The 27662-nt window shown below is 43.9% G+C and overlaps 2 protein-coding genes across 11 annotated transcripts in view; one reads left to right on the top strand and one right to left on the bottom strand.

The window, feature by feature from the left end:
- LOC139420316 (RAB11 binding and LisH domain, coiled-coil and HEAT repeat containing) overlaps window positions 1–3671 on the bottom strand; it is a 55091-nt gene extending 51420 nt beyond the window's left edge. For 5 of the 10 annotated variants that reach the window (XM_071170281.1, XM_071170276.1, XM_071170280.1 and 2 more), the window contains exon 1: window positions 3031–3670. In XM_071170281.1, the coding sequence (XP_071026382.1) occupies window positions 3031–3493 (463 nt within the window). In that variant the 5' untranslated portion in view covers window positions 3494–3670. Of the gene's footprint in view, window positions 1–3030 lie in introns of all 10 variants that reach the window. The other 5 variants (XM_071170275.1, XM_071170278.1, XM_071170273.1 and 2 more) reach the window with 2 other exon arrangements.
- LOC139420318 (phosphatidylinositol glycan anchor biosynthesis, class N) lies at window positions 2745–27152 on the top strand. Its single transcript, XM_071170282.1, has 30 exons — window positions 2745–2781; window positions 4236–4285; window positions 4500–4761; window positions 4864–4985; window positions 5328–5426; window positions 5623–5729; window positions 5832–5956; window positions 6212–6342; window positions 6420–6539; window positions 6755–6795; window positions 6931–6990; window positions 7249–7341; window positions 7440–7495; window positions 7626–7704; window positions 7876–8058; window positions 9237–9376; window positions 9533–9632; window positions 9732–9824; window positions 10090–10181; window positions 10288–10393; window positions 15984–16092; window positions 16207–16309; window positions 16406–16508; window positions 17316–17402; window positions 17676–17731; window positions 18953–19028; window positions 20257–20330; window positions 20452–20494; window positions 21396–21448; window positions 24890–27152. Exons 3-30 carry the CDS (start codon window positions 4535–4537, stop codon window positions 25011–25013), a joined length of 2802 nt encoding a protein of 933 aa, XP_071026383.1. The 5' UTR covers window positions 2745–2781; window positions 4236–4285; window positions 4500–4534; the 3' UTR covers window positions 25014–27152.
- Window positions 27153–27662: the final 510 nt, after the last annotated feature.

Raw genomic sequence — 27662 nt, forward strand, 5'->3', positions numbered from 1 at the left:
TCAAAACCCTGCAGCAAATCTGTGTCTGTGTGTTGTCTTCTTACTGCCTGTATGTTTAAGTGAGGGATTTATTCTAATGGATTAAGGGTGTGTGTTCTTCTTGATCTTTGTGAGCAAATGTGTGCTTGACTGCATGTACCCTGCTTGTGCCAAAGAGAGCAGGGTAGTAGGATATCCCTAAGCTAATTCTTTCAAGGAAGAGAGTGGCTAGCTAAAAATGGAGCATTAATGCTAACACCTTAGTCTCTGATTGAGCTGAGAGTTGAGCAAGCAGACTGTAGAAACATGCTAATCAGCTAGCTACAGAGGAGAAAACAATGAGCTGGGTAGAGAGAAAGAGAGAGTGGGTGAGAGAAGCATTGTGTAAATGGGTGGTGGCATCCAGCTAATCTTGCTTGATGAATAGCCTAACCACCCCCTGAGTCTTCAGAACCTGAAGACTTGTATTAGCTCCTGGAATTAGGTCTAATGCTTAGGCTTCAGCTCAGTGGGCTATGGTGTTGAGTTGTGCAGCGAGAGGCCTGCTGCAGGTGACCAGAGCAGCATGCAAGACTTTTAAATTAGCAGAAAGCTATCCAGATCATAGTATTATGGGAGTGCTAACAGCAACAAGTGACCCTTATGAGACAGCGTCTTTACCCAGTGACCATGCAACACCTTTTCCAATAATTTCCCATATGCTCCCGTCATGGTGCATGACACCTGTCAGTTTTAAATTATGTGGCATCAAATTAAGCTTCTAATATACAATGTTAGAACATCAACTGCCTCTTCTTTAGTTTTACTACTGGATCTTAAACCCTTCCTTAACAAATCCATCAAATCAATGTGATTGTATTTGTGTACAGTCCTGACCAAAACCTGTAAAGAGCAAGCAGAGGGGACAGTGGCAAGGAAACCGTCCCTGGGCTGTAGGCCTGTTGTCTCTAGTAGGGACAGGCCCTCAAGCTGTCCCCGTCTCTCTCGTCTATTTTCCTGTTTATCAGTGAAGTTAACATAATAGAGGACAGGCTGAGTTCCTCATCATCCTGTTCTTAAGATCAGATGTAGGATCAGCTTACCCCTCACCAAATACTAACCTTAATACTGTGAGGTGAAATTCTAATGGGGGAAAATTCTATGGGAAACTTCCTCCTACTCGGTTCTAAAGGTTTTTTTTTTATTTAATTTTTTTATAACTTTATTTAACTAGGCAAGTCAGTTAAGAACAAATTCTTATTTTCAATGATGGCCTAGGAACAGTGGGTTAAATGCCTGTTCAGGGGCAGAACGACAGATTTGTACCTTGTCAGCTCAGGGGTTTGAACTTGCAACCTTCCGGTTACTAGTCCAACGCTCTAACCACTAGGCTGGTTGACATAGATAATAGACGTGTGGTGTTTCACCTAGGATTTTTTACAGCAGCGATGGCAGAGTTAGTGGGGGAGTATTCCTGCGGGGGAGGGGCGAAGCTACATCTACATGATAAAACATGTAAATGTTTGCCTCTGCTAAATGCATATAGGGCAACACTGGGTGTGGCTGCCTGGAGTACCATATGTCACTGCTGTTCTAAGGTCTTTTGCAAAAAAAGCCCCCGCCCATTCGTAAAGAGAAATGCCCCCTGGGATACCTTAGTCCTCAAGATCCACAACAACCGGTGAGGCACCAGACAGACAGGCAGAGGCAATTAGGCCTAGCCATGCGTTGAACAATGGCAGCTATAGATAGAGGCTATTAGGCTACATGAATGTAAATACTTCTACCATGACAAGCATCCTTCCTCCTTCCTCCCTCCCAAAACAGTTTCATCACTGACCTCACATGACTGGGCTGGTGGAGGCTTTGTAATGGAACCCCTGCTTTCACCTATCCAGTTGTGTTAGATCAGGTAGGAAGGAAAGTGGGAGGCACATCACACAATGATGGAAATGTAGTTTACACAGCTCAGGCCACTGTTCTTATCATAGCTTTTATCAGTAGAAAAGGATGCAAAATTGCTAATTAGGTCATACCCCTTGATTGTACCTGCAACAGTAGAACACAGAATACACAGATCTGGGCTAGGCATACACATGCAGTCCTGTGTTTAGTGATGGAAATGGCCCTAAGATTTGGGGCAGTTGAATGTGTGGTTTGATGTTGCAGTAGCAGTTGTGGTGGTGCACCAATTTGTCAGCAAACTGTTTGTGTTGTGTGTCTCACAGGACACACCTCTATCTACGCATAGGGCAGCGCACAATTGGCCCAGCGTTGTCTGGGTTTGGCTAGTATTGTAAATTAGAATTTGTTCTTAACTGACTTGCCTAGTTAAATAAAGGTTAAATAAAAAATGAAAAACTTCTAGGAATAATTATTTACAACCTGTAGGCCAGGGGGATGTATTATGTACTGTAGCCAACTCTTCTACCATTGTCATGCTGAATGAACAGAGAGAGGAGTCATAATACCACGTGCCACTGTGTAATACCAATGTAATGATGGTTCTAACAATGATCAAGATGCCTAAATCCATCATCCAGGCCTACAGACAGCTACAGCCAGTTAGAGAGACAGGCCTAGTTAGTGTTGGAACAGCACCATGTATAGCCATCTTTAGCAGCAGCTTACATGATATCATGATGCAAATATCTCAATTACTACACTATAAAGAAGGTGCCAGGCATCATTTGCACATGAATGTCTGATAGGCCTTTTCAGGTCGCCATGTTATACATGGTCACTACTATTCTGGTTGCACCTGTTCCAAGCCAGCTGGCACCTAGGCTAGGGGAGAAACTCACCACACAGCAGGTAACAAAGGTAGGTGCGCTTATTCTCCTTGATTAATGAATAATCATGATCACGGTGAAGTTTCCACTGTTCGCGAGTTAGAGAGAAAGACGGGTGTCGTTTATTCTGTATAACCAGGCCATAACGTTAGTGTACCAGCATTGTTTCTCCATTGAATAATATACTGTCAGGGAGCTAACTAGCGCACACAGCTAGTTATATTATAATGCATTGGGTTGTTAGCTAGTAAGGTTAGCTAATAGCTAGCTAGCTACTTACTTAGCGGTCCCCCTGGTCCCAGTCCTTGTTCTTTACAAGCGGGCGGAGTGCCGGTTTGCCTCTCGAAGTTGCCCGGGTTGGAGAAATAATCACGCAACCGCGGAAGCTCCCTCCCTGATTCCAACAGTTCGGTATGAAACTCAAGGGCCGTGAGGATGTAATGATCCCGTATTAACTGAGCAGCGATCACATCTACCGAGACCCGGGTCTCTGCCAAGGCAACTGTCATAGCCGCAGCTGCGACCGATACCGAGATGCCTTCCACACTGGGGCTGGTCCGGGTGCTGGACACTAAAAGGGCCGGGGGCTCGGCGTCCGCTTGCGGAGAGAATGGGTTGTTGGACGAGGGGCCTTGCGTTCCAACGCTAGGGCTCTTTTCGATGTGAACACCGTCCTCTGCTCTCTGGTCTGCCTCATCTTCAGAATCACTCAGATTAAACGGGTTGACGTTACCCGCCGCCATTTTCCTACTATAAAGATTTGAGTAGCAAGCTAGCTAGCTAGCTTAGAATTGGACCCGTCTTCCTGGACGGATGGCTAGCTAGAAGGCTAGCTGGCTGAACCCTTCCTTCCTCGATCGACATGAAAAGGGGTGAATTCAGGGTAGCGTTTGGTTGAATGTAATTTCAACACCCGCCTTCTCCATGTAATAGCGGGATTGGATTGGATACGGGAGTTTTTAGGGAGAAATGGGCAGGCCAGGAGCTTTGACAGCTGACAGCATCGGTTTGACAGCTAGCTAACCTTGCCGGAAAGTGATACTTTCCTCACCATCACTAAAATAAAGCATGGATGGATGGACGGACCATTGCTATATAGTTATAACCATGTTAATCCCTAATAGCGAATATGATCTATTTCATTTATGTAGCCGACTGTGAAATCAAATGCCAGTAGTAGAACTACAATACCCACGGACCATTGCTGTAGCTCAGTTGGAACGTCATATTTACAACAAGGAAGTGGCGCTGTAACGTCCCAGTGTGGACTGATTTATTTTATAAGCTGCTTAGAAAGACAGACAGCAGGTTTTTAAGCCCGTCGCGCCGGTAGATAAGCTTGACACACTGTACTAAAGGTTGTATAAGTGTGTTTCTTAATTTAGTTCACCTGAAATTAGGGTCTGTTGATGGGTGAAGTTGGGTCGCTAGACAGCAAAAAGTGGCAGGTATGTGTTTGAATGACTTAACTCTCATTCATTCAAGATTCAAAGTAACCAATCTGCCACCGGCTTGAAACAAGAAAGTGTTCAAAGGTAAGATTTTTTATTTTGTTTAGCACGTCTGATGTTGTTGACATGTGGGACACATTTGTGTTCTAGTGAGTGAATGTGATAGCTAGAGTATGAATGGATGGCAGCACCTTACAGACTCAGAAACATATGGCCACAACAGATTATCTGATGTCTATATCTAATAGCTATTTTCTGCTCTCTCTGTTCCTCTCCATCCATTCCTCCCTCCCTCCAGAACTTCTGGGGTCTCCCCAGCCCCCAGTCTTCATCATGAGGATGATAATGTTCTTCCTGGTTGGGCTTCTGGTCCATGTCATTTTCTTCATCTCCATATTTGACATCTACTTCACATCGCCCCTGGTCCACGGCATGGCCCCCCAGGTGTCCCCCCTGCCTCCCCCTGCCTCCCGCCTGCTGCTGGTGGTTGCAGATGGACTCAGGGCAGACAGCCTCTATAAGCCTGATGCCAATGGATCCACCAGGGCTCCTTACTTAAGGTAACTGAGCTCTCTCAGATTAACTGGCTGTATGGAAGTGTGTGTGGACTCAGTGTTGTGTGTACGTATGCATTTCTCACAGTGTGTGTGTGTGTTCTGAAGGAGTGTGATGGAAGAAACAGGGAGTTGGGGTGTGTCACACACTCGTGTTCCCACCGAGTCTCGACCTGGACACGTTGCTTTGATCGCTGGCTTCTACGAAGATGTCAGCGCTGTAGCTAAAGGTCAGTGTCTGTGTGTGCCGGCATGTGTGTGTCGTGCGTGTTACTAATGGAAGTGGGCAATTCTACAGTAACAGAGTGACACTGAGACCCAGATTTTTCACTTTAAAATGTATGTATCTGCACTGTTCTTCAAGTAAATATATATTTTTTTCTGTAGAAATTGTTACAAGTAATTGTTTAAATTCGTCCTTGTGAAGAGTTATGTTTTGTTTCACTTTCCAATTATTGTTTTACATACCTTTTTAAAGTAAAAAATCGGAGTCTGTTACTGTGTAATTTCCCTATTGTTATATGCTGCGTTCATAATATTTTCTCTGTGTGTGTGTGTGTGTGTGTGTGTAGGCTGGAAGGAGAATCCAGTGGAGTTTGACTCCGTGTTCAATGAGAGCAGACACACCTGGTGTTGGGGCAGCCCTGACATCCTGCCCATGTTTGCCAAAGGTTAACAAACACATGTACAATACACAACCTTTCAAATACAGGAGAAACACAGATACACCACCATGCACGTGTGTGGCTTATTAGATCAGAAATAAACTAATCTTCTCTTTCTTTCTCTCTCTCGACCACCCTCTCACTTTCTTTTTATCATTCTTACCATCATTTCCATCTACACTTCTTCCCCCCTCTCCTGCAGGTGCCAGTGGGGACCATGTGTACACCTACACCTACCCAGCAGAGAGAGAGGACTTTGCCTCCACCGACGCCTCCAGACTGGACACCTGGGTCTTTGATGAAGTCAAGGTACTTATGGTGATGAGAACAGGGTGTGTGTGTGTTTGTCTCAGCATGGGGGTACAGACACTGTATCTTATTTGCCTCTATCCCCCACCTCCTCTCTCTCAGTCGTTCCTCCAGTCTGCCAGGGTGAACTCCAGTCTGATGTCCAGTCTACAGAAGGATCAGAATGTCTTCTTCCTCCACCTACTGGGCATTGACACCAATGGACACGCCCACAGACCCATGTCACAGTGAGATAGAAACCCTGTACAGACCAGAAATATCACGTTCTAGATATACAGGAATATATAGAATATACAGAAACCATGTACAAACAAGAGATACATTATTCTCTGGTACCTTTTAAACAAAGGACTGCAGATTTCTATTAGTGCATATAGTGGGGTCTACACAATGGATGGCAGGAAACACAGACTCATTTAGACTACTAATGACCCTGTTTGATTTTGTCTCTTAAAAATCCCCTTTGTGTGCGTTGTGCGAAGGGAATATCTAGAGAACATACGTCTGGTTGACTCTGGGGTGAAAGAGCTGGTCTCCATGGTCGAGGACCTTTTTGACAACGATGGAAGAACAGCCTATGTGTTCACCTCTGACCACGGCATGACCAACTGGGGTAGGACTTCAGCTAGCTCAGAAAGGTGGTCACCATGGTAGTGAAGTAGTAGATAATGTATTGCTGTGTGTCTCCAGGCTCCCATGGTGCAGGCCACCCCTCTGAGACCCTGACCCCATTGTTGGTGTGGGGAGCTGGGGTTCACACTGCTCAGAGAGTCACTGAACCCCAGAAGTACTCCGATGGATACCTACAAGGTACTATAACTCAGTACTATTGGTCTGTGTGTGTTTGTCCTCCTACTCTCCTCTCTTCTTTCAACTTTTCTAGAGGGGGAAAAGGTAGGTCAGAGATTATATTATTCTGTTGTAACACTTTACTCCAACCCTCAGTTGTTCTACCGGTATATAACAGTCATAATGCTGACATAACACAATGTGTGATCTTGTGTCTGTTGGTGTTTCTCTGTCAGAATGGCAGCTGGAGGGCCTCCGCAGGGTTGATGTCAATCAGGTGAGACACCCATGTAGCCTCACCGCATCTGGCGCTGACTGATGATGTCACAACCACGTATTTCTTCTATGTGTTGAAGATAGTCCAAAAACAACAGTAATCTGTTCCCAGTCTAATGCCAGATGTGTGTTACAGGCAGACATAGCGCCACTGATGTCATCTCTTATTGGAGTGCCTATTCCTCTCAACTCTGTGGTGAGTAACACCTCATAACAGCATGTCAGTATCTTTAGAATACCATAATGAAGAGACATGTCAGTGGAAAAGCTGTTATACAGTAACCACAATCTGCACTGTGGTTAGAGAGCTGATCTGAGATGCAAAATAAAATATATGTGCAGACGATAATGCATCATCTCATATTCTCTATATTGAGTGTGTGTGTGATATAGGGAATTGGGTATATAGTGCGTTTATTATGCTGATAAAGTGTGTGTAATGTGTGTTGTGTAGGGTGTGTTACCACTGCAGTACCTGAACAACAGTGACCAGTTTAAAGCTGAGAGTATGTACTCTAACGCCATCCAGATACTGGAGCAGTTCAAGGTGAAATATAACATGGAGGATAATAATGTTGTTAAGATGATGACGTTATACATTACATAACCAGGTGTATTTGTTCAAATATTCACCTCTGTTTCCAGGTGAAGATGGCTCAGAAAAAGGAAACAACTTTGTCCTTTCTCTTCACTCCATACCAGTTAGTATCAACCGTAGAGATAGAACTATTGACTGTAATGGTAATTCTCTAGTTCAACTCGTTTAAAGAGAGTGACATGACCAGTTGTGTGTAACCAGTGTGTCCTCCAATCTGTCTGTCTGTCCCTCAGGTTGCTGACAGAGTCACGCCAGGCAGAGTTTATCAACAAGGCCAGGGTTTTGATCCAGCTAGAGGAATATGAAGAAGCTGTAAGTACACTGGGTATCAAACCCCAGTTATCTGTACAACTGAAGACCGTGTGGCCCACTGAGCTAAAAGCCTATGTTTTTTCTTGGGTTACGTTGGTCATGATGACTGACAGATACTAGCTGCTAATATACTGAATGTTCTCTCTCCTCCCCCCACACCCTCTCTCTCAGATCTCTCTGTGCAGGTCTCTGATTGGCCATGCGTTGGAGGGTCTGTCCTACTACCACACCTATGACCGGTTCTTTCTGGGCTGTAGTGTTGTGCTGGGCTTCACAGGCTGGACCTCCTATGTGGTTCTTGTTATACTGAAGACACACGCCAGTCTCAGGAGACCACCCACACCCACTGACCAGGTGATCAAACACTCACACACACACACAGTACATGGACGCACACATGAAGGCAGGCACACACACCTCACCTCCTGTATAATTCTGCTGATACTGAAGAGATGTGTTCACAACCCTGTGTGTGTGTTGAAGGTGTCTGGTAAAACCCTGTGTGTGTGTGTGTGTGTTGAAGGTGTCTGGTAAAACCCTGTGTGTGTGTGTTGAAGGTGTCTGGTAAAACCCTGTGTGTGTGTGTGTGTGTTGAAGGTGTGTGGTAAAACCCTGTGTGTGTGTGTTGAAGGTGTCTGGTAAAACCCTGTGTGTGTGTGTGTTGAAGGTGTCTGGTAAAACCCTGTGTGTGTGTGTTGAAGGTGTCTGGTAAAACCCTGTGTGTGTGTGTGTTGAAGGTCTCTGGTAAAACCCTGTGTGTGTGTGTTGAAGGTGTCTGGTAAAACCCTGTGTGTGTGTGTGTGTTGAAGGTGTCTGGTAAAACCCTGTGTGTGTGTGTTGAAGGTGTCTGGTAAAACCCTGTGTGTGTGTGTGTTGAAGGTGTCTGGTAAAACCCTGTGTGTGTGTGTTGAAGGTGTTTGGTAAAACCCTGTGTGTGTGTGTTGAAGGTGTCTGGTAAAACCCTGTGGTGGATGGGTGTGTGTGTTGAAGGTTTCTGGTAAAACCCTGTGGTGGATGGGTGTGTGTGTTGAAGGTGTCTGGTAAAACCCTGTGGTAGATGGGTGTGTGTGTTGAAGGTGTCTGGTAAAACCCTGTGGTGGATGGGTGTGTGTGTTGAAGGTGTCTGGTAAAACCCTGTGGTGGATGGGTGTGTGTGTTGAAGGTGTCTGGTAAAACCCTGTGGTGGATGGGTGTGTGTGTTGAAGGTGTCTGGTAAAACCCTGTGGTGGATGGGTGTGTGTGTTGAAGGTGTCTGGTAAAACCCTGTGGTGGATGGGTGTGTGTGTTGAAGGTGTCTGGTAAAACCCTGTGGTGGATGGGTGTGTGTGTTGAAGGTGTCTGGTAAAACCCTGTGGTGGATGGGTGTGTGTGTTGAAGGTGTCTGGTAAAACCCTGTGGTGGATGGGTGTGTGTGTTGAAGGTGTCTGGTAAAACCCTGTGTGTGTGTGTGTGTTGAAGGTGTCTGGTAAAACCCTGTGTGTGTTGAAGGTGTCTGGTAAAACCCTGTGTGTGTGTGTGTGTGTGTGTTGAAGGTGTCTGGTAAAACCCTGTGGTGGATGGGTGTGGGAGCTACACTGCTGATTGGAATGTTCCTGATAATCCAGAGAAGTCCAGTAACCTACTACATCTACTGTCTACTGCCTGTCCCTGTCTGGTACTCTGTCCTCAAAGAGTGAGTACACACACACACACACACAGTTTGAAGTCATTTGATGAGTTGAATGGATAAAAGGGAGGTATTTTACTTATTCTATTCTATGCCACTACATTTTTCATGATCTCAAAGTGTTTATATTGATGATATCAACCATACGTGTGTGTGTTTCAGGTTTGGAACTCTAACAGATCTGGTTCGTTCGTACAGTTCACTACCACTGGGTAAATGCTTTGGCTACTTTGCCCTGGTCACATTTGGGATTGAACTTCTGGTAAGCAGCCATCATATGGTCACTATTTCACTAATGGCTCGATTCAATATAATCTGCATTTCTACTTGGAAAAGTTGCTACTGTGTCTGTCTCCCCCAGGTGGTGAGTTTCTTCTATCGGGCCATGTTGACTGTAGGCCTGGCTGTTCTCTCTCTCTGGCCCCTCCTCTCTGGCCTCTACAGCAAGGCCAAGGTAAGACAATGAGTGGCTTGTAGTTCTTTACTAGTCTGGTCTCTAGCTCCTTCCCCTTTGAGGTGCACAAATCTGAAAGGACAGGATAGCAAGCAATATGGCAGGAGCACAAAGCAGGAAAATATGTGTTTAATTTATTTTTCTCTCTCACTCTAAATATCTTTCTCTGTCTTTCACTCTAAATATATCTCCCTTTGTCCTCTCTCTCTCTCTCTTTGTCCTCTCTCTCTCTCTCTCTTTGTCCTCTCTCTCTGTCTGTCTGTAGTTTAGGTCAGTGAGCTGGGTCCTGTGTTGTTTGTTTCTGGCCACATTTCCCATGATGCCAGTTGTTGGGAGAGAAGCCAACATCCACATGGTGTAAGTATTCTAACCCCTCTACAACATTACAGCAATGCTTCTTAGCCCTCTTTACAAAGAAAAATAGCATTATATATCTTTCTCTCTTTCTTTCCTCTCTCTGTAGTACCTGTGCAGGTGTACTCTCTCTGTTCATTTCCACCTTTTACCTCTGGTTGGCACGGAAACGGACTACACTACACCTGACTGACCGCTACCTCTTAATCTTCCAGGTAACAAATGTGTGTGTGCACGTGCCTGTTTTTTTTTTAAATTGTATTTTTTTTAAACAGTATTTTTATTGGAATTTTACAATTTTCACCCATATTAAGAGATACAACAACAGAGACAAAGCACACAGAAAGCTTCTCTCACCCCATCACCATCATTGCGTCTCTCAATACATACATTTTAAACAAACTTACAAACAGAAATTAAACAAAAAAGCTCAGTTTAAACCAAGAGGTTAGGTTCCACACATGTACAGTGTAGTTCTGAAATACATACATCCCCGTCATTCTACGAGAATCCTTGCAGCATTATAGCTGATACCTCAGGTTCTAGGTAATTTAGATACTTTGTAGAACTGGTCTGTTTTAGAATGCAATGTACATGTCAGATATTCCAGAGGCACCCATTCAAATAGTATCTTATGCCAATCTTTAATAGAAGGAACCTTATCACTAATCCACTGTAAAAGGATGTTTTTCCTCGCTGCGAAGGTAAGGATGTTGTAAAGCCTCCTTTTACCCACAGAAGTAACCTGCCTACTAGGGAGACCTAACAGTAAAGAAACTGGGTCCAATTCTAGATCAACCCCTAGGATCTTTTCAATTTCTTGCAGAACACCAGACCAGTATCTTTGTATTTTGGTACATGACCATAAACAATGTGTTAGGGTGCCTGTATCAGTTTTGCATTTAAGACACTGAGGGGAAGAGGAGGTGGGGCTAAAAGCATGTCTGCGATTTGGGGATATATGCAATCTGTGTATTATTCTTAATTGGATTGCTCTAGTACGATTACATATAGATATTGTTTTTGCATATCTCCAAATGTCCTCCCACATCTCTTCGTCAATAGTAACAGACAATTCTTTCTCCCACACTTGTTTCACCCTCTGTGTGTTGACAGCAGAAAGGGACCTTAAAGTATCATAAAACAGACTTAGACATTTTCCTTTGTGGGAAAAAAAGCATTCTTTCAATGACAGATACATCAGGGTTACCAATTAAGGTGGTGCTCTTCAGGATATAATGTCTTACTTGTAGGAAGCGGAAAAAGTCCTGCTTTGGGAGTCGATATTTCTCGACCATCTGCTCAAATGACAACAAAATCTTATCAACAAATAAGTCATTTAGCCTGCGTATGCCCTTATTAAGCCAAGAGTTAAAGCCGGCATCCAGCAATCCTGGACTGAAATCTGGATTGTTAAGAATTGGGGTAAGAGCAGAGGTTAGTTTGGACCTTCCCAGGAAGCGTTGAACTGACCTCCATACTTTGAGTGTGTTAAGTGTAATGGGATTATTGCAGTGATCTTCTACAGACTTGAAACTTCTGAAAAATAAAAGATCCTGTAAGGGGTATTTTGAAAGAGAAGTCTCAATGTCTAACCAAATAGAGGAGTCATCATTTGTGATCCAGTCAGAAATATAACAAAGGTGGGCACACCATTGATAGAACCTGATATTGGGCAGGTCCAAGCCGCCCATAGAACTTGGCAGCTGCAATATTGCCATCTTAAGTCTTGGTTTGCGTTTACTCCATATAAAGGAACTTAGCCATCCATTTACATCCTTTATTACCGTATTGGAGAGTAATACTGGGATCATTTGGATTGGGTAAAGTAGTCTAGGTAAAATGTTCATTTTCAAGAGGGATATTCTACCCAACCAAGAAATCGGGAGAGTTCCAGCGCTCCAGATCCTGTCTTATTGTATCAAACAAGGGAACTAAATTGGCTTTGTACATTTGCTGGAATTTAGGAGTTACAAATATACCCAGATACGTGAAACCTGAGGGAGACCATTTAAAAGGGAAGGGGGGAGAAGTATTAGGTACAGAGTGCAGGCTACCAAGTGGCATAGCCTCTGACTTAGTTAGGTTAATCTTGTAGCCTGAGAATTCGCTGAATAATTCAATAATATTAATAAGAGCTGTAATTGAAGTCTCGGGACTAGAGATGAATATCAGGACATCATCAGCATACAAGCTTATTTGATGGTGAACATCACCAATGAGCAGCCCCTGTATAGCAGGCTCAGCCAGTGGCCTCAGCCAGTGGTTCCATAACGAGTGCAAAGAGGAGGGGGGATAAAGGACAGCCCTGTCTGGTACCTCTGTGTATAGAGAAGTTATTTGACCTTAGCCCATTAGTAAGGACAGCAGCCTGAGGATCATCATATAAAACTTTCACCCATTTTATAAAGTTGTCGCCCAGACCAAATTTATTTAGAGCAAATAATAGGTAAGACCACTCCACACGATCAAATGCTTTCTCAGCATCTAGGGAGAGCACCAGACCATCCACAGCACTTTGTTGGTAAGCTTGAATTACATTAAGAAGCCGCCTGACATTGTTGCATGACTTACGGCCCTTAATGAAGCCAGTTTGGTCTCCTTTCACAATTAATGGCAGTGAGTCCTCTAATCTTGTGGCTAGAATTTTAGAAAGCAATTTTCTATCCACATTCAGAAGGGAAATTGGTCTGTACGAGGAACAAGACTGGACATTTTCCCTTTTTGAGAATAAGTGAAATGTTGGCTTCTCTCAGCGTTTGAGGGAGTTGGTCATTTGAAAATGAGTGATTAAACATATCACGCAATGGCTCAAGGATCAGGCCATGGAACTCTTTATAGAACTCACTACAAAACCCGTCTGGTCCTGGGGCCTTACCATTTTGCAGATTCTTAATTGCGAACATTATCTCTTCCTTGGTAATAGGGGCATTAAGGAGGGACCGCTGCTCTTCGGAGATAGTAGGGAGCTCAATCTTACAAAAGAAGTTCTCCATTAATTTGGGTGCATCATTTGGCAGTTCTGAGGCATAAAGATTTGTATAAAATTTCTTAAATGAGTCACTTATCAATTTATTTTCATATAAATGATTACCATCAGAGTCAGTAATAGTAGCAATTGACTGAGAGTCAGCTCTCTTTTTAGCTAGGTATGCCAAGTACTTTCCTGGCTTATCGCCATGTTCATATAGCTTTTGCCTCACAAATCTCATTTTCTTTTCAGCGTCCTGTGTTAGGAGAGAGTCTAACGTTGATCTAATGACTGATATTTCCTTTAATAGGGCAGGAGTGGGCGTTTTAATGTAGTCCTTCTCTTTAGTTCCTAATTCACCCTCTAACATTTTTTGCTTTTCACGCTTTTTCCGTCTCTTAGTAGCTGTGTATGACATAATCAGGCCCCTGGCATACGCTTTACAGGTCTCCCAAAGGAGCGAGGGGTTATCTGTTGATTGAGAGTTAATAGAGAAAAATGCTTTAAACTCTGTAATGAAATATGATGTGAATGTATGGTCTTTAAGAATGGTTGTGTTCAACCTCCAATGTCTTGACCGATTGAATGCCCCGTTGAGTTTTATGTCCAGGATCACCTCAGCATGATCAGATATGACTATGCTTCCTATCCTAGCGGATAGAACAGACTGCAGAGACGTCCTGGGCACAAAAAAATAATCTATTCTAGTCTGACATCCATGAGGTGCAGAGAAAAAAGTGAACTCTCTGTTGGAGGGATGAAAAGCTCTCCAGACATCCGCATACCCCAGATCATCACAAATAGCTTTAAGTGACTTAGCTTGAGGAGAGAGTGAAGCTATACCGCTGGGGAACCTATCAATAAGGGGGTTCAACAAGCAGTTAAAATCTCCTCCAACCACTGCAGTGTCCGAGTTTAATTCTGAAAAGTCTAGAAAAACCTTAGTGAGGAAATCAGGGGGGTGAGCAGGGGGGAAGTAAATATTCATTATAGAAATGTTCTGCCCTTGTAAAGTACCATTAATTATAACAAAGCGACCAAATTTATCTTTCACACAATTCAAGACCTTAAGTGGTAAGTTCTTTTTCACCAGAATTGCTACCCCTCTACTTCTGGATGTAAATGATGAGAAAAACACTTGACCAAACCCCCCTTGTTGTAATTTCAGGTGCTCCTTATCATCCAAAATGAGTTTCTTGCAACAGGGCAATATCAATATTTTCTTTTTTCAAAAAAGATAGTACCTTCTTCCTCTTAATGGGGTTATGGCTCCCCCTAATGTTCCATGTACATACACGCAGTCCGTTACCTGCCATTGTGTCTTGACCATTCAATATCCAGGCTGGATCCCACTGTAAAAGTGGGGTGGTACCTTTTTCCATGTGTTGAACTCTCCCCCATCTCACTGAGCATAAACAAACGATATGAACCCTGAACTCGAACTATACTAAACCCAAAAATTAAACATGTAAAGATCCAAAAGGGGGTTTTCCCACTAGCTAACATGCAGGGGATTTCAACTCTCCAATGTAGACTCTTAAGTCTGCATCGCCGCTCCATAGCCTCATCCTTTATATGTATGGAAAAGAAAACCAATAGGAGAATATTGAGGCTCTTCCACCTAAAACCAAACCTGGGCACCAATATGGATTCACACATATCTCAGCCTGAGCTATAGCGGCTATTACTTTAGCATGAAAAATAATAAAGATACGAATATTACTGAGCCGGAGTACGTAAGGACTCACGTCACTGTTTCATGATCAGATTCAACCAAAAATAAACAAAGTTATCCAATGCTGCTGAGGTGCAGCTTAAAAGTTATTTACCCGAGAGTCAATAAACGCAGCAGCCTCTTCAGGTGTGTAGAGCTTTTTAGGTGATCCGTTGACCATAATCTTCAATGTGGCCGGGTACAACAGTGCGTAGTCCATCTTCATTCTCCTGAGTCGAGCCTTCGCCTCATCAAACGCTTTGCGTCTTCGGACAACCGTCGTGGAATAATCATTGAAGAATGAAACCTTAGGACTTTTACGTTGACTACCATCAGAGCCGATGTTTCTAGCCGCATCCATGACGCGCTGCTTGTCGGTGAAGTTGTGGAACTTTATAACCACCGGCCGTGGGCGCTGATTGGGACCGGGTATCGGTGCTTGAGAGCGATGGGCTCTGTCCAGCTTCACACGGCCAGCCTTAGTGTCAATTTGTAGGTAGCCAGGGATCCATTCCTCAAAGAATTTTACTGAACGTGTCCCTTCAGAATTTTCCGGGAGTCCCACAACACGAATATTGCATCTGCGTCCTCGATTATCCAAGTCGTCAATGTGCTCCGCCATTTCGCGCACCTGTTTCTCAAGTGCTTTTAGCTTAGCGTCCATAGATGTAGTTGAAGTTTCCACTGCATCAATTCTTCCTTCCGCCTCAACAACACGTTCCACAACCCTCTGTAGTTCAGCTGAATGGCCTGCTATTGCTTCCAGGACCGTTCTTATCTTTTGAATCACCAGGTCCATTGTGCCTGTATCCGCAATGGTGCTAGCCTCGCTAACGTTAGCTAGCTCCTCATGCACATCCACAGGGGTGGGGGTTTTGGTCGACTTCTTAGTAGTTCTGTTGGGCATGTTGTCGGAGATTTTTGCGAAAAAGTCGTCAAGACTCATTATATGGTAACTTATTTAGCCAATTCTACCACTTTTTCAAGCTAGGAGATTAATGTAAAAATATAAATTTACGAATGCCACGAGAGCTCGCTGAAACACCGTGTTCTCTCTACGGCGCCATTTTCAAGACCCCGTGCCTGTGTGTGTTAATCAGTATTGTTTCTATGTGTATAGATGCTCCATGTAGCAGTGTGTGCCTATGTGCCCACCAGCACTCACTCCAGTCTGCAGCTGAAACAGGGACTGCCTCTCCTCAACCAGATGATCAGTTGGACTACACTGGGTGGGCACCAACTCTCTCTCTCTCTCTCTTTCTTTATGATAAAAGTCCTTGAAATATCTGTATGATCATCAAAACCAGGCTTATAAAGATAACTGGCATCTCTCTCTCTCCCAGGTTCCTCTCTGTTTGTTCCTTTGTTGAGTTCTACTCGTCTGTTCCATCGTCTGCTCAGTATCTTCCTCTCCCTCACAGCCACCTACCTACTACTGAGTACTGGGTAAGAGATCAGTCAGGCAATGCTCAACAAGTGTAAGCTTACACTGCAGTGATTAGCTGGTATCGTACCTGTACTAATTGTGCGTGTGTGTGTCAGGTCTGAGGCTCTGTTCCCGCCAGTCTTGTCCTGGCTGATGTTTGTGTGGATCAACATAGAACAGGAAGCCATGCTCTCTCAAGGTATCTCTGGGAGACAGGAGGTATAAACCATTACGCTGTTACTGTTTTCTATTGATGAATGGTTCTACTTGCAATCTACTTTAGTTGAATGTTCCTAATGCATGTTGATCTGGATAAGAGTGACTGCTGAATGACTGGAGCCATGTAAATGTATACACTTTCTATGCACTGACTCTGTGTCAAGGACCAGTCTCATGTTAATCACCTCCGACTAATACAGCTACTTCCTGGTACACACGAGAACCACTGCTAGTCCCTCCACTTGGCACAATGCCATGGTTAATCCTCTGAGCATAGAAGACAACCTTACTTTAAACAATGCTACCTTATATAATGTTACTTACCCTACATTATTCATCTCATATGCATACGTATATACACTGTACTCTATATCATCGACTGTATCCTTATGTAATACATGTATCACTAGCCACTTTAACTATGCCACTTTGTTTACATACTCATCTCATATGTATATACTGTACTCGATACCATCTACTGTATCTTGCCTATGCTGCTCTGTACCATCACTCATTCATATATCCTTATGTACATATTCTTTATCCCCTTACACTGTGTACAAGACAGTAGTTTTGGAATTGTTAGTTAGATTACTTGTTGGTTATTACTGCATTGTCGGAACTAGAAGCACAAGCATTTCGCTACACTCGCATTAACATCTGCTAACCATGTGTATGTGACAAATAAAATTTGATTTGATTTATATTGGTGTAGAATGTCTGGTATAGCATTATACGATGCAGTGTTACACTGTATCAAGTCATTGTGGCTTTATTATGAAATACATTTGTGTCATTGTTTTTCAGCTGTCCACGCTTGACTTCTCTGAAAACATTGACATCACCAAGATCAGACAACTAAAGCTGGATGACATCAGAAGATCCTACTTCTTCGTATCCTTTTCCTTGGTGACACTGCTGACTGTTAATGACCTATAGGCAGCGCTAGTTTAACCCTGGTGAGAGTTGTCCCTATCTGATGTAGTTGCTGTCTGAGCTGGCTAAAGAAGAAGAACAGTGTTATTTCATCACATTGGTTTTTAAGCACAAACCCTAACATCACTCTTGACCTTATGCAAACGAATAGCATTTTGACCGTCTCTCTCTCTCTAAACTACTGGCTATTCTGTAAAACCACTGTCTGGTTCCTTGACATTAGGCTGTCAGGTTTTCTTCATAATTACAGCCTTCTTTGGTACTGGGAACATAGCATCCATTAACAGGTATTGTATGGTGGAGACAGGGGCTCTGGACCAATATGGGTTTATTCATGAGTGCATTAGGTTGGTTTTCACATTTTACATTCTTTCACTATCTGACCTCTGAAACCCTTCTTGTCTTTCTCTGGGTTCTCTTTTTCTCGACTCTACTATGTCTCTTTGTTCTTGCTTCCTCTTTCTTCTTGCACCCCCTTCTCTCTCTACTCTCCTTCTCCCCCCCTCCCTCCCTCCTACTCTCTCTCTACTCTCCTTCTCCCCCCTCTCTCTCGCTCCCCAACTCCCTCCTACTCTCTCTACTCTCCTTCTCCCCCCTCCCTCCTACTCTCTCTCTACTCTCCTTCTCCCTCCTACTCTCTCTCTGCTCTCCTTCTCCCTCCTACTCTCTCGCTCCCCCCCTCCCTCCTACTCTCTCGCTCCCCCCTCCCTCCTACTCTCTCTCTACTCTCCTTCTCCCCCCTCTCTCTCGCCCCCCCCCCTCTCTCTCGCTCCCCCCCTCCCTCCTACTCTCCTTCTCCCCCTCACTCCCTCCTACTCTCTCTCTACTCTCCTTCTCCCCTCCCTCCCTCCTACTCTCTCTCTACTCTCCCCCTCCTACTCTCTCTCTACTCTCCTTCTTCCCTCCCTCCTACTCTCTCTCTACTCTCCCCCCTCCTACTCTCTCTCTACTCTCCTTCTTCCCCCCCCTCCTACTCTCTCTCTACTCTCCTTCTCCCTCCTACTCTCTCTCTGCTCTCCTTCTCCCCCCTATCTCGCTCCCCCCCTCCCTCCTACTCTCTCGCTCCCCCCTCCCTCCTACTCTCTCTCTACTCTCCTTCTCCCCCCTCTCTCTCGCCCCCCCTCTCTCTCGCTCCCCCCTCCCTCCTACTCTCCTTCTCCCCCTCCCTCCCTCACTCCCTCCTACTCTCTCTCTACTCTCCTTCTCCCTCCCTCCCTCCTACTCTCTCTCTGCTCTCCTTCTCCCCCCTCTCTCTCGCCCCCCCCTCTCTCTCGCTCCCCCCTCCCTCCTACTCTCCTTCTCCCCCTCCCTCCCTCACTCCCTCCTACTCTCTCTCTACTCTCCTTCTCCCCTCCCTCCCTCCTACTCTCTCTCTACTCTCCCCCCTCCTACTCTCTCTCTACTCTCCTTCTTCCCCCCCCTCCTACTCTCTCTCTACTCTCCTTCTCCCCCCCCCTCCTACTCTCTCTCTACCCCCCCCCCCCCCCCCTCCTACTCTCTCTCTGTAGTTTTGATCCAGCCTCAGTGTACTGCTTCCTCACCGTCTTCAACCCCTTTATCATGGGAGGCCTGATGATGTGGAAGGTACCACACCCCACACACAAACACACCCACACTACAATGTCATACCATATGAAAGTACACTACCGTGTAGACTCCGGGATGCTGGCCTTCTAGGCAGAGTTGCAAAGAAAAAGCCATATCTCAGACTGGCCAATAAAAATAAAAGATTAAGATTGGCAAAAGAACATAGACATTGGACAGAGGAACTCTGCCTAGAAGGCCAGCATCCCGGAGTCACCTCTTCACTGTTGACATTGAGACTGTTATTTTGCGGGTACTATTTAATGAAGCTGCCAGTTGAGGACATGTGAGGCATCTGTTTCTCAAACTAGACACTCTAATGTACTTGTTCTCTTGCTCAGTTGTGCACCAGGGCCTCCCACTCCTCTTTCTATTCTGGTTAGAGCCAGTTTGCGCTGTTCTGTGAAGGGAGTAGTACACAGCGTTGTATGAGATCTTCAGTTTCTTGGCAATTTCTCGCATGGAATCACCTTAATTTCTCAGAACAAGAATAGACTGACGCGTTTCAGAAGAAAGTTATTTGTTTCTGGCCATTTTGAGCCTCAACTAGTCTAAAGAAGTCCAGTTTAATTGCTTCTTTAAATCCGCACAACCGTTTTCAGCTGGCCTAACATAATTACAAAAGGGTTTTCTAATGATCAATTAGCCTTTTAAAATTATAAACTTGGATTAGCTAACACAACATGCCATTGGAACACAGGAGTGATAGTTGCTGAAAATGGGCCTCTGTACGCCTATGTAGATATTCCATAACAAATCTGCTGTTTCCAGCTACAATAGTCATTTACAACATTATCAATGTCTACACTGTATTTCTGATCAATGTGATGTTATTTTAATGGACAAAAAAATGTCTTTCAAAAACAAGGACCTTTCTAAGTGACCCCAAACTTTGGAACGGTAGTGTATGTTAAAAGGAAACAATACTCTACTTAAAATGGTGCCAACGAGATTGTGGTTAACCATGACTATTCTAACAACAGGTGTGGGTTACATTCGTTTAGGTCTACATATCGGTCTGCATACACAATATGCCTCTATGGATTGTAGTATTGTCTTGTAGTCTCTCACTCAACTCGCTGAGTGACATTGACAGAGCAAATATACATATCATTAACAAAACGGATCACAACTTTGCAAATAATCCACAATGTGTTGTAACCTCCCCACACTTTTACATTGGAGTCCATTGCCTAAAAGAGTGACGATGAGACTGTTGTTGTTACAGGTGATAATCCCATTCATCATCGTTATGTGTACGTTTGAAACCATCCAGGTCTCTACACAACTTTCCTCCAGAAGGTAACAGTTAGCTTGGTTCCATCATGTGAAAATCAAGTACACATACAGACATACAGTATTTTGAGAAATTAGCTCATGGGGTCATTTATTGAATTAATAATTTCTCTTCTTTTGTTTCCAGTCTGTTCCTCATCGTCCTGGTGATTTCTGACCTGATGGCTCTGGTAAGGAATGAGACAGCTATTAGCAATATGGAAGCCTCTGGTAAGGAATGAGACAGCTATTAGCAATATGGTAGCCTCTGGTAAGGAATGAGACAGCTATTAGCAATATGGTAGCCTCTGGTAAGGAATGAGACAGCTATTAGCAATATGGTTGCCTCTGGTAAGGAATGAGACAGCATTTAGCAATATGGTAGCATCTGGTAAGGAATGAGACAGCTATTAGCAATATGGTAGCATCTGGTAAGGAATGAGACAGCATTTAGCAATATGGTAGCATCTGGTAAGGAATGAGACAGCTATTAGCAATATGGTAGCATCTGGTAAGGAATGAGACAGCTATTAGCAATATGGTAGCCTCTGGTAAGGAATGAGACCGCTATTAGCAATATGGTAGCCTCTGGTAAGGAATGAGACCGCTATTAGCAATATGGAGGCCTCCGGGGCGGCAGGGTAGCCTAGTGGTTAGAGCATTGGACTAGTAACCGAAAGGTTGCAAGTTCAAATCCCCGAGCTGACAAGGTACAAAATCTGTCGTTCTGCCCCTGAACTAGGCCGTCATTGAAAATAAGAATTTGTTCTTAACTGACTTGCCTAGTTAAATAAAGGTAAAATAAAATTTAAAAAAGGAATGAGACAGCTATTAGCAATATGGTAGCCTCTGGTAAGGAATGAGACAGCATTTAGCAATATGGTAGCCTCTGGTAAGGAATGAGACAGCATTTAGCAATATGGTAGCCTCTGGTAAGGAATGAGACAGCATTTAGCAATATAGTAGCCTCTGGTAAGGAATGAGACAGCTATTAGCAATATGGTTGCCTCTGGTAAGCTGTGGAAATGTCACCATATTCTCCATCACTACCTCGTTCTCCTCTCTTCCTCTCTCCATCCCTCTTTCCTCCAGCATTTCTTCTTCCTGGTGCAGGACTATGGGAGCTGGCTGGACATTGGCACCAGGTAGGACCCAGCAGAGAGAGAGGTTTTGCATGTCTTATGGCTTATTTATAAACTGGGTGGTTTGAGTCTCGCATGCAGATTGGATGAAAGCCGTGCTATATCAGACCATATACCATGGGTTTGACAAAACATTTATTCTTACTACTCTAATTACGTTTGTAACCAGTTTATAATAGCTATAAGGCTATAAGGCACTGAGGGGGTTTGTGGTATATACCACGTCTAAAGGCTGTCTCCAGGAACTCCGTGTTGAGTCATGCTTAAGAACAGCCCTTAGCCGTGGTATATTCACCAAATACAGTGCATTTGGAAACCCATAGAATTTTTCAAAATTTTGTTCCGTTACAGCCTTATTCTAAAATGTATTATTGTTTCCCCCCCCCTCAATCTACACACAATACACCATAATGACAAAGCATAACAGGTTTTTATATTTGTTTGCAAATGTATTAAAAATAAACAACGTTAATAAACAACTCACATTTACATAAGTATTCAGACCCTTTACTCAGTCCTTTGTTGAAGCACCTTTGGCAGCGATTACAGCCTCGAGTCATCTTCGGTATGACTCTACATCGGGTTCAAATCTGGGCTCTGGCTGGGCCACTCAAGGATATTCAGAGACTTGTCCCGAAGCCACTCCTGCATTGTCTTGGCTGTGTGTTTAGGGTCGTTGTCATGTTGGAAGGTGAACCTTCAGCCCAGTCTGAGGTCTTGAGCGCTCTAGAGCAGGTTTTCATCAAGGTTCTTTCTGTACTTTGCTCTGTTCATCTTTCCCTTGATCCAGTCTAGTCTCCCAGTCCCTGCCGCTGAAAAACATCCCTACAGCATGACGCTGCCACCACAATGCTTCACCGTAGGGATGGTGCCAGGTTTCCTCCAGACGTGACACTTGGCATTCAGGCCAAAGAGGTCAATCTTGGTTTCATCAGACCAGAGAATCTTGTTTTTCATGGTCAGAGTCCTTTAGGTGCCTTTTGGCAAACTCAAAGCAGGCTGCCTTTTACTGAAGAGTAGCTTCCCTCTGGCCACTCTACCATAAAGGCCTGATTGGTGGAGTGCTGCAGAGATGGTTGTCCCATCTCCACAGAGGAACTCTGGAGCAACCATCGGGTTCTTGGTCACCTCCCCGACCAAGGCCCTTCTCCCACGTTTCCTCAGTTTGGCCGGACGGCCAGCTCTAGGAAGTCTTGGTGGTTCCAAACGTCTTGCATTTAAGAATGATGGAGGCCACTGTGTTGTTAGGGACCTTCAATGCTGCAGAAATGTGTTGGTACCCTGCGCCTCGACACAATACTGTCTCAGAGCTCTACGGACAATTCCTTTGTTCTCATGGCTTGGTTTTTGTTCTGAATGCACGGTCAACTGCGGGACCTTATATAGGCAGGTGTGTGCCTTTCCAAATTATGTCCAATCAATTAAATGTAGCACAGGTGGACTACAATCAAGTTGTAGAAACATCTCAAGGATGATCAATGGAAACAGGATGCACCTGAGCTCAATTGTCGAGTCTCATAGCAAAGGGTGTAAATACTTATGTAAATAAGGTATTTCTAAAAACCTGTTTTTGCTTTGTCATTATAGGGTATTGTGTGTAGATTGAGTTTTTTTTTTTTTATTAATTCATTTTAGAAAGGCTGTAACAATGTGGAAAAAGTCAAGGGTTCTGAATACTTTCCAAATGCACTGTACCACACACCCTCGGGCCTTATTGATTAAATTAGCCCATACTGTCAGAAGGCTGGTGGGTGGAGATATAGAAGTACAGGCTCAATGCAATGAATGGAAATGTGTTTTGATACCTCTCCATTTATTCCATTTCAGCCATTACAACAAGCCTGTTCTCCTATATCTTTGCCCACCAGCATCCACACACACTTACTTACCATATATACACTGCTCAAAAAAATAAAGGGAACACTTAAGCAACTCAATGTAACTCCAAGTCAATCACACTTCTGTGAAATCAAACTGTCCACTTCGGAAGCAACACTGATTGACAATAAATGTCACATGCTGTTGTGCAAGACACCCCCAATAAAGGAGTGGTTCTGCAGGTGGTGACCACAGACCACTTCTCAGTTCCTATGCTTCCTGGCTGATGTTTTGGTCACTTTTGAATGCTGGCGGTGCTTTCACTCTAATGTTAGCATGAGACTGAGTCTACAACCCACACAAGTGGCTCAGGTAGTGCAGCTCATCCAGGATGGCACATCAATGCCAGCTGTGGCAAGAAGGTTTGCTGTGTCTGTCAGCGTAGTGTCCAAAGCATAGAGGCGCTACCAGGAGACAGGCCAGTACATCAGGAGACGTGGAGGAGGCCGTAGGAGGGCAACAACCCAGCAGCAGGACCGCTACCTCCGCCTTTGTGCAAGGAGGAGCAGGAGGAGCACTGCCAGAGCCCTGCAAAATGACCTCCAGCAGGCCACAAATGTGCATGTGTCTGCTCAAACGGTCAGAAACAGACTCCATGAGGGTGGTATGAGGGCCCGACGTCCACAGGTGGGGGTTGTGCTTACAGCCCAACACCGTGCAGGACGTTTGGCATTTGCCAGAGAACACCAAGATTAGCAAATTCGCCACTGGCGCCCTGTGCTCTTCACAGATGAAAGCAGGTTAAGACTGAGCACATGTGACAGACGTGACAGTCTGGAGACACCGTGGGGAACGTTCTGCTGCCTGCAACATCCTCCAGCATGACCGGTTTGGCGGTGGGTCAGTCATGGTGTGGGGTGGCATTTCATTGGGGGGCCTACATGTGCTCGCCAGAGGTAGCCTGACTGCCATTAGGTACCGAGATGAGATCCTCAGACCCCTTGTGAGACCATATGCTAGTGCGGTTCCTCCTAATGCAAGACAATGCTAGACATCATGTGGCTGGAGTGTGTCAGCAGTTCCTGCAAGAGGAAGGTATTGATGCTATGGACTGGCCCGCCCGTTCCCCAGACCTGAAACCAAATGAGCACATCTGGGACATCATGTCTCACTCCATCCACCAACGCCACGTTGCACCACAGACTGTCCAGGAGTTGACGGATGCTTTAGTCCAGGTCTGGGAGGAGATCCCTCAGGAGACCATCCGCCACCTCATCAGGAGCATGCCCAGGCGTTGTAGGGAGGTCATACAGGCACGTGGAGGCCACACACACTACTGAGCCTCATTTTGACTTGTTTTAAGGACATTACATCAAAGTTGGATCAGCCTGTTGTGTGGTTTTCCACTTTAATTTTGAGTGTGACTCCAAATCCAGACCTCCATGGGTTGATACATTTGATTTCCATTGATAATTTGTGTGATTTTGTTATCAGCACATTCAACTATGTAAAGAAAAAAGTATTTAATAAGAATATTTCATTTATTCAGATCTAGGATGTGTTATTATTTTAGTGTTCCTTTTATTTTTTTGAGCAGTGTATATATCTATATCTCTCTGTTTCCAGTATCAGCCACTATGTGATTGTGATGTCCATGACCATCTTCCTGATGCTGCTCAGTCTCATGACCCACATCCTCACGTCCGGGAGAGTCTCTCTGTGGAGGACACGCAAGATGCACTTCCCCTGAACACTATCTCTCTCACTCTGTGTGTGAGTTTTTAATCATGCCTATTTATTAACATTCTCCATTAGATTTACCTGAAGTGCACAATTATGCAAAGCAAGTGTAGGACTAACTTTTGATGTGCACTGGAATTGTTTTATTGTAGATGTTTACATTAAAACTGTGGCTTATCAAAGTCAAGGTAGCAAAAACATAACCACATGTAACTGATGGAGTTATTCCCGTAAAAGTTAAATTAAATGCAGTCTCAAATAGCCGCCTTTCCCTTTTGAATAGCCGGGTAACGGCACACATTTCAGCAAATGAACGCTGTTTACGAGGTTACCATGAATTGCCATTAATTGTTTACAAGGTTTAATGTTTGATTTGTTAAATTTCACAAATTCAGTAAGGACTCAAAAAATATATATCAATCATCCATTTTTATCGACAGTAATAAGCTGGTAGCCATTGGCTGCGAAAAGCTGAGAACTGTTAGCTAACTGGCAACCACAAAAAGTCAACAACTTCGGGAGTACAGACCCCCAGAAATTGGCTGTTCGACCCCCTCTAGTGGCAAAAGTAAGAACTGCCGAAAATACACAGTCAAAGAAGAGAATAATTGTACGTATTCTGGCAAGGATCTATGGGGGAGGAAATATGCTGGAAGTGATTAATGCTGGAAGTGATTGCTGGAATTAAACCAATAACTATGCAAATGAGGAAAATCTGTGAAATAGACACCTGGCTCAAATAGAAGCCTGTCTCTAATAATCCTCTTTCTGTTTTCAGTGATTCAAGCCGATAAACTCCCAGGCTATTTTACTTTTTTATTTATTTATTTTTAAAACTTTTTTAACGGTACATAAACAGATCAGAATTCTGAAGTCTGACAAATGTTTGTTTTTTTGAGGGGCGACATTGTCATAGAGGACCCGGTGTGCATTCATGACTACTCCTTTTCAGCCAACTTACAAGCAAATACTTTACCATCTCATGGTAAGAGTGGCTGAGTTACTAAGCGAGAGTCAGGGTAGAGAGGCACTTCAGAGGGAGAATCAGTGAATCCAATAGCGATATAAGTAGGGGAAATCTAAAGTAGATAGATTTCAGAGGCAACACTCCATAGGCGAAAGAGGTCACAGGTGTCGAGGGGAACAGTCAACATGCCGGTGATCAGAGGAAGGCTCCAGGCAGGTGGAAATGATCACATAACAGCACAGTCCAAACTCCGATGTCAGTCAGCTAGCGCGATAGCACTAAGCCAAGGATACAAAAGCTACAAAACTCCAGTAGGCCAAAAAGTGGACAAAACAAATGACGAAAGACAGACGAGGTACTAAACAATTAGAGTAGGCAGGGATGATTTGAAGCAAGTCACATTCTGAATGTGCAGAATGCCCCACGTGTAATATGATCGCTGGTTTACATCACACTTCCTCGTGAATGTTGGATTGTAGCTCACCACCGCCAACACTCAGCCTCTTCATGACTGTGGCAATTGTGCATTGTGGGTAGTTTCGACAATATCCGAAAATAAGTTAATACATATTTAAAACCCCAAAACATAACTATTTTGGAAGTTATAGTTAACCAGATCGTAACTACAACTAAGTTTGACTACACTGTGTTGTCACTTTGTTGAGTAAAAACTGCTGCTTTCTACCCTTTAAGTCTAGGTATAAGTATATTTGAATGATCTGTATATGATATTGACAACACTATTTTCAACTACTGTTCACCAAAAACATTATGTATAATTTAAATGAAGCCATTAAGTAATGGAACAAGAGTAATAATAATAATATGCCATTTAGCAGACGGTTTTATCCAAAGCGACTTAGTCATGCAAGCATACATTTTACATATGGGTGGTCCCAGGAATCAAACCCACTACCCTGGTGTTAAACGCCATGCTCTACCAACTGAGCTACAAAGGACCATTCTCAAGAGTAGCCTAACTAACTTAATTGAATAGTTGATAAGGGATGTATTTGTGTGTTATTGAATTGTTTCCTACTTCGATGTGTGGTAAATAGTTTTATATTCTACAGGGTTATCTATCATATTAATATTGTATTACATAAAAACAATTCAACTGGTACTATATGATGTATTACCTGGTGGATATGGATGGTGTATTAAAATGTTAATTTACTGCCAGTGCGTTGTCCTGTAGTGTTTCTACTGTACATTAATCCAGAGGCAAGACCTATTTTAACACCATCATCAACAATAGACATCTTTCAGTTAACTTCTGTTTCCTCCAAGAATGGTTGTACATGATCTTATCTTCTTTGGCACTACTACACTCAACCGCCAGTTTATTAGGTACACCCATCTAGTACCGGATCCGACCCCCTTTGCCCCCAGAACAGCCTGAATTCTTTGGGGCATTCTACAAGGTGTCAGAAATGTTCCCACGAGGACGTTGGTCCATGATGACGCAATGGCATCAGGCAGTTGCTGCAGATTGTTACTCCACTCCTCAAATGTTAGGATCCCCAGTAGCCGACGCCAATGACGACAGCTAGTCTTACTGGGGTCCGACGTATAACGGAAAATACGTTACGGACAAAAGACTTTACAATTGACATACTTTTAAAAACATTAACATGTATCATGTGCATCTATCAGTTCAACATACATGTCAGTACATACACACAACAAGTA

This window comes from Oncorhynchus clarkii, chromosome 11, assembly GCF_045791955.1.
Source record: "Oncorhynchus clarkii lewisi isolate Uvic-CL-2024 chromosome 11, UVic_Ocla_1.0, whole genome shotgun sequence".
In the NCBI taxonomy this organism is placed as follows: domain Eukaryota; kingdom Metazoa; phylum Chordata; class Actinopteri; order Salmoniformes; family Salmonidae; genus Oncorhynchus; species Oncorhynchus clarkii.

Excerpts from the sequence above, each read along its gene's own strand:
- LOC139420318 (XM_071170282.1), top strand. The coding sequence starts at position 4,535 with ATGAGGATGATAATGTTCTTCCTGGTTGGGCTTCTGGTCCATGTCATT. Across the intron at positions 4,762-4,863 it reads ACCAGGGCTCCTTACTTAAG|GAGTGTGATGGAAGAAACAG; the intron begins GTAACTGAGCTC and ends TGTGTTCTGAAG. Across the intron at positions 4,986-5,327 it reads TGTCAGCGCTGTAGCTAAAG|GCTGGAAGGAGAATCCAGTG; the intron begins GTCAGTGTCTGT and ends GTGTGTGTGTAG.